This window comes from Austrofundulus limnaeus, unplaced genomic scaffold (assembly GCF_001266775.1).
Source record: "Austrofundulus limnaeus strain Quisiro unplaced genomic scaffold, Austrofundulus_limnaeus-1.0 Scaffold43, whole genome shotgun sequence".
NCBI classification, from domain to species: domain Eukaryota; kingdom Metazoa; phylum Chordata; class Actinopteri; order Cyprinodontiformes; family Rivulidae; genus Austrofundulus; species Austrofundulus limnaeus.
Window position 1 is genome coordinate 151,264 of NW_013952445.1, and position 6,982 is coordinate 158,245.

Genomic DNA, 6,982 nt, shown 5'->3' on the forward strand with positions numbered 1-6,982 from the left:
TTTTTTTTTTTTTTTTTTGTCAAACCTTGAAGGTCCTGGACAACATCCGGAGCGCTGTGCTCCGTTATGACATCTGCCACCCCGTGGTAAACGACAGCGAGGCGTCTCTCTGGCACGAACTGGAGGTCTCCTGCTGGCCCACACTGGTCCTGCTGGGACCTCGTGGCAACTTGCTCTTTGCCCTGGTKGGTGAAGGGCACCGGGACAGGCTGATGCTTTTCACCGACAGCGCACTTCGGTTTTACGGCGAACGGGGCGAGCTGAAGACCCACTCGGTGGGAATTAAGCTGTACAGGGACTCTTTGCCCCCCAGCATCCTTTCCTTTCCCGGGAAGGTGGTTGTTGATCAAAGCAACCAAAGGCTGGTGATCGCAGATACAGGGCATCACAGAATCCTGGTGGTGTCTTCTAATGGACAACTACTACATGTCATAGGAGGTATGAAGTGTTTGAAATGTCCGAAAGAAGTGAATTTGTGCCGTGATGATAGTTTAAGATTAATTTTACRCCTCATGGTTGTGTTGGCCTCAGAMCAGCAGGAAAGTTGGCAACAGCGGTGGTAGACATGCTGCTAATTGGCACTGGCCCAAGTGTGGACAAATGAAAGCAAAAAAAAGGAGCGATTTTATTTTAGGCTTGTTGACCTCATCTTCATCAGACATGCCCAACTGCAAAACTGTTCAGTGCTGTCGTCGTTCAGGTTCAACAAAAATCAGTGGTGGAGAAAGTACTCAAACGCTGTATTTAAGTAAAAGTGCAGATAAACAGTCAAAAATGTACTCTAGTAAAAGTAAAAGTACCATATTAAAATTTTACTTGAGTAAAAGTAAGCAAGTACTTGCTTTTAAAAATACTTAAAGTATTAAAAGTAAAAAAACTTGCTTAATTTATTCCCTAATGGTCTAAAATATGAAGTGTGCCTACTGTATGTATCTTTTTACTACATCAGAAAATGCATGTTTTAGTGTTTAACCTCTGACACTGTTCACACATGGACTTGTGATTCTGTGATGATTGTGCATCATCACAGATCGTGACAACAGCTACAGAAGCTGTAAATTTACCACCAACATTCTTTATCAAAACTCAACACGTTGTTTTTGAACCAGTTAACTTGAATAAGGCCATGAGTGGCACATTTCCTCCATGGTGGAATCYGTTGTGCACGTGCTGCTGATGCTCCAGCAGGTGATGCAGAATTGCTCTGCCTTTTTCTTCAAGGAGGGTCTAAMGGTACTTTCCTGCTTTGCAGTGGTTCAATGGACCAACTACAGCAATTCCCCCTCTCGCCACAGATTACTTTCAAACTAAAAAAAAATCAATTGAATAAATCGTAATGCAACGTGACATGAATGTAATTTGTAATTCAACGCATCACAGAAAGTAGTGRAGTAGAAAGTACAGATACTTTATGTAAAATGTAGTGGAGTAAAAGTCAAAAGTACCCATGATGAAATCTACTTAAGTAAAGTACAGATACATGAAAAATGTTCTTAAGTACAGCAACAAAGTGCTTAGTTACATCCCACCACTGACAAACATAAAGCAACGTTTGCAGCTTTTTAGAGCCAGAAACTGGAAATTGTGTTAAAATACATAAAGACAAGTTTAAATTTTCATGTAAAGCCCTCACAYGTCATTAAGGTTGAAACAGCGACAAAGGATGATTTAAAAAAAACATGAGCAAGTTTTTTTATTGCCTTCCATCAAGTTATTTTGAAATCAAGTTGTTTCTTGAACAGTTGGACACATTTTATTTAAAACTCGCGCAAAGATAACGGCTTTAGCCACAGTGACGAATCCTTTCTGTCACAGGACCTGGAAGAGGCAAACAAGATGGCGACTTGTCTGAAGCGTCCTTTAACTCCCCTCAGAGCGTCGCCATCAAAGAGGACACGGTTTTTGTGGCCGACACAGAAAACCACCTGATCAGAAAGGTAATAATCTCCGACTTGGCTGTCATTTTCTGCTTTTATACTGTATCGTTGACCGTTTTCTTCATGTTCTTCGCGTTAGATTGACCTCTCTCAGGGACGAGTCAGCACTTTAGCTGGAGTCGGTGCTCAAGGGACGGATAAAGATGGTGGGGCGGTGGGACCTGAGCAGCCAATCAGCTCTCCCTGGGACGTGATTCTTGGCACTGCCTGTAAGTTTTGTGGCGTTCTTCTTCCTCCTCTGTGTGATCCCACATCTGCTTTGGTGCGCTTTTTTATATCCTCCCTGCGTCCCACTCTGCCATCAGTAACTCCTAACTGCGTCCATGCTCTCACATCGTCGAGACTTTGTCCAAGTTTGCTGCTTTGCAGGTCAAATCTCATGCAGMTCAAAAGGATAATGACGAGGCGTGTTAACAGACGGTGGTTACAGATTTATAAGCTGCCTATCATAATGGTGGGGAGGGAGTGTTTTACTCATTTATTGTACAAAAAAAACAGCCGTCAGATGGTCTCTTTATGCCAGGTTATGATCAACCATCTGTGTGCAGGTCAGAGAAGAGCGAGGAACTGTCTGCTTTCTTTTTCGACTCAACCATATGTGCAGCCTTTCATAACRACTGTTCAATGCAAACACTGTGGATGTCTCCATGCAGAGGTCGCCAGAAAATGTGTTGCATTATCTCAGTTTCTAAACAATATTCCATCTCCCACTCCCTCACAATCGCATTCAGGCTTTTTGTACTCTGTGCAAAAGTAAAAAAAAAAAAAAAACATCTAATAGGAGAGACCAGGCGGAGTTGAACATGTGGAGGAGACGCTGTGCGTACAGGGAGAGGGTAGATGGAGGTGCCAGGCAACAGGAGAAGAGGCCAGCCAAAAGCAGCACATTTATGGATGTGGTCATGGCGTGTGGTTGGCTCGAGATGCAGAGGAACTTGTTTAGAGCCGGGGAGTCTCACTGGACGGCGATGATGTAAGAGCTGATGTAATAATCACTTCCTTTACACGTTTCCCACTTCCTGCCACAATGTTCAGGGTTTGCTCAGTTCAAATGAATTTTAAAACGGCCTCCGACACATTCAAGATTACATGAGTTGGCTAATCGTGTGAATGCTGACTCAGCATTCAAAATGTTTTCTTGTTTTGGTTTGGTTTTTGGACATTTTCTGCGATCGAACCACTGATTTGTTATTTTACTCATATTTCCAAAAGTTAAGCACATTTAGGAGACGGGTGCTGTGACGTTTGGTTTTTGAAACTTTTATACTTGATAAAATATTTAGCTTTCTTTATTGATATTTTACCCATATAAATACATTGAGATCTTAGTTTTTTTCTAAAATATTCTCTTTGAAATTTGCTTGTGGAAACATTTTTTAAAGCTTCCTTATACTATTTTTTTAGTTTTTAGATATCTCTAATCCACTTTTACCTTCTTGCTAGCCTTTTGTTACTTTAGCCAATAGCTAACTTAACCTCTTTTAGTTAATTTTGTTAATCTAGTAAATCAGTGTTCTGCTTCCTTTAGCTTTAGCAACTTTTAGCTACAAAACTAACAAGTGGACCAAACTGTTCACTTGTCAGTTTTGTCAGAATTAAACTGAATTAAACACTATTTCTAGAAACTTCAGAGCTATCTACAGCAAGTAAAATGTTAATTGTTCATGACCTTTCTACAAAACTAAACTTTAAAATATTTGAACCGTCAATGTAAATCTTTATTGGATTGGGCCAATCATTTCATTAAAAAACATTTATACTTTATGCAAAAGTGAGATTGAAATTTACAAGGCAAAATGAGTTATTGAAACAAAAGTTTTTTCTTATCATTATTCAAGAGTATATCGTATACTCTTTAATTTGCATTTTCTGTCCAGTGGTGAAAAAAAAAACTTTACACATTATAATGAAAGCAGGATATGTCTTCTTTAATGTGTCATCAGTATTCAGAGTTTCTTTAGTTAACCTCATACTGACATGATTTTTCACACTCCTTACTTTTTAATCTGGAACAAATGCTTTCTATGGTCAACTCTCAGCAAAATGTTTGTCAGCCTGAGTTTGTTCTCATTATTAGCATCTCAAACCAGCAGCTCTCTCAAGCACACTAATAACTATGTTGTTGTGTATGCTGAACTGTTTGATGCCTCAGATAAGTCATTCATTCAAAAATGATCTCATTATTTAATCTGAGGACAAATTAGTTTAATGGCTGCAGTTAATTTTGGCGCCCTTTAGAGATGCCTTTGTTGGTGATTTGTCACGAGGTTGTGTGCATTAAAGAATTTACCAAATAATGGTAATGGTGAGACACTTAAGCGGTGCCATATTTCTTTCTCTAMGTTGCAGAGTTGATGTTTTGCGCTGCGTTAAAACTCAAGCTGAGCACCCGTGGGATTGTTAATCCATCAGGATGACAGTTTTTGCTCTGCTGGTGGAGTGTGRCCTTGTGCCAGACAAGATGTTGTCGTTTCTGGTTCATTTTTGACGCTCGGCCTTCGGTAAAATAATCCATTAATCAACGCTAACTTCTCAAAATCACCTCAAAGAAGCGCTTCCCCTAAAAAACTAATATTAATTTAACGTGTTTTGAATGACAGGTAAAAAGCAATGTCTAGATTCCAAACTTTGAATGTTTTTGTGTTTTCTCTTGTGTGTAGGTGGCACTGAAGACAACGTGCTGTGGATAGCCATGGCAGGAACTCACCAGATCTGGGCTTTGTTCCTGGCAGATGGAAAACTGCCCAAAGGAAGGTGAGAAACCTGCACATAATCGCAAGGCTCCTTGGCATCAGCAGCAATAACTATTTTTTAAAGCATAAAAGAACATATGTGATATACGTATGTACGGGGAAATCTGGTGACAAAATGTCGAATAATGGTTTTAAACTGAACACRTAARCAGAAGAWATAAATTCAGAAMTAAAAGAGCACAATCTGCGTTGCTGTGGATGCCCCTCAGTGTGTATAATAGAGCTCTGCTGTACAACCTCTCACAGCGAGTCCAAAGCGGGGACGTGTGTGCGATGGGCGGGCAGCGGCAGCGAGGAGAACCGAAACAACGCCTACCCTCACAAGGCGGGCTTCGCGCAGCCCTCGGGCCTGGCTGCGGCCCCCGAGGAGCCCTGGGGCTGCCTGTTCGTGGCCGACAGCGAGAGCAGCACCATCCGCACGCTGGCGCTGAAGGACGGCGCCGTCAAGCCTCTGGTTGGAGGAGAGAGAGACCCGCTGGTGGGGTTCAAAGCTGACGGCAGATTGTTGCCATTTTTTACTCTGTTTCTAATACGTTTAAACAAACCATGCGAAGCAGCAAAAACATGAAGTATCCTAAGTCATTTTCTACTCTTGAGGTGATTTAGAGTTCAGTTTTGTTTATTTTAGCCTTTTCATAAAAACACGCTTACAATCTAACAACAAAATGAACAAATCTTTGAATATCCCTTCAGCAACTGCACAGGTTCAGGGTTGGTTTTCTATAAATAGAAAGCATGGACTCAAATAAACCCTTTTTTGTTTGTTCTATTTCCTTAAGGCAGTTAAATACAAATATCTAAGAAACTTAACATAAGGAGTTGTTTAACTACAGAGTCGCATACAGTTTATTCATTTGAGAGGACAAAAGGTCTGTGAAGTCCACTAATAAACTGTGTATTAGTTTTAAGCCTTCAAGCTGATCATCAACTGGTGGCCTGCAGGTCTTGTTCATTTCATCAAGRATGGGCAGCTCTGATCCTTGAGGGCCACTATCCGACATGTTTTCATTATTTCTGTGACTGAATTACCTCTTCAAGGYCTGRAGAAGTCTGTTGATCACCCATTTATTCAAATCAGGTGTGTTTGAGCAGAGACAGCACTAGAACATGCAGGCTGGTGGCCCTCGAGGACCGRAGTTGTCCGTCCCTGCAYGAGCTCCTTCCATCCAAACCAGGAAGTCGTATCTTCATTTGATCTTCTGTTTTCTTTAAACCAGAACCTGTTTGCTTTCGGGGATGTTGATGGGAAAGGAGTGGATGCCAAGCTGCAGCATCCTCTCGGYGTCGCCTGGGCTCCTGAGCAAAAGCTGCTTTATGTGGCTGATTCCTACAACCATAAGGTGAAAATGATGGAAATCTTCGTTTTTTTTTTTTTTTAATTTAGTACCGCGCAAGTTGCATAAATAATCTTTTAGAAAACGACCCGTATTTTGTGCTCAGATCAAGGTGGTGGATCCAAAAACAAAACAGTGTACTACATTAGCGGGGACAGGAGAGGCCGGAGACACTCTGGGACCCGACTTTAACAAATCTCGCTTCAACGAACCTGGAGGAGTCTGTGTCGGCGACGGCGGGAAGCTTCTGTATGTGGCCGACACAAACAACCACCAAATCAAAGTTCTGGACCTGGAGTCCAAGACCGTCTCTCTGGTCAGATTTATGTGTGTGTTTGTGAAACGTTTACATAAATTTCCCCCATGTTTRTGTAATTAATCTTCTACTAAAAGCACCCACTCTGACTGCGTTTGAATAAAATGTGACTTTGCAATGACATTAGGACATTTCTGCTTCTAATCCAAACATCTAAATCTCCCTCCTAACAGTTCCCCGTCCTCGCCGACCGCACAGACGCGGCACCTTCAAAGCCTCTGCGTGCGGCCAGGGCCCCGACTCTCCCGAAGTCGGCTGCCAGGAAGAGCACGCCGGCGGTGAACGTGTCCGCGGGGCAGACCGTCTGCGTGTCGCTCGCCCTTTCGCTTCCGGGAGGAGCCAAGCTCACCAGGGAAGCGCCGAGCTGCTGGGAACTGTCAGCAGAAGGTGAGACGATGCTCACTCACATCCCAAATGGAAACATTTGATTCCCTTCGTTCTTTGAAGCACAGTTCAAGATGGCCGTCACAGTTTAATTCAGGGGTTTTAACTTTTTTGACATCGGGGCCCAATTTGTTGAACTTAAAGTGACACGAGGCCCAGTTACACATTACCAATGTATGGATCAAAATGATGATTATTCTAAATCTTGGTTCAGTTTTTAATGTATTTACATCATAACTAAACTACCATAACTAACAT

At 42.0% G+C, this 6,982-nt stretch overlaps 1 protein-coding gene across 1 annotated transcript in view; it reads left to right on the forward strand.

Moving 5' to 3' along the window:
* Window positions 1-6,982, forward strand: part of nhlrc2 (NHL repeat containing 2) — a gene marked incomplete in the record, with an annotated part of 25,872 nt that overhangs the window by 14,437 nt on the left and 4,453 nt on the right. Inside the window, 8 exon segments of the mRNA XM_014007575.1 lie at window positions 33-438; window positions 1,816-1,937; window positions 2,017-2,146; window positions 4,598-4,691; window positions 4,937-5,168; window positions 5,908-6,030; window positions 6,131-6,340; window positions 6,514-6,727. Of these exon segments, the coding sequence (XP_013863029.1) occupies window positions 33-438; window positions 1,816-1,937; window positions 2,017-2,146; window positions 4,598-4,691; window positions 4,937-5,168; window positions 5,908-6,030; window positions 6,131-6,340; window positions 6,514-6,727 (1,531 nt within the window).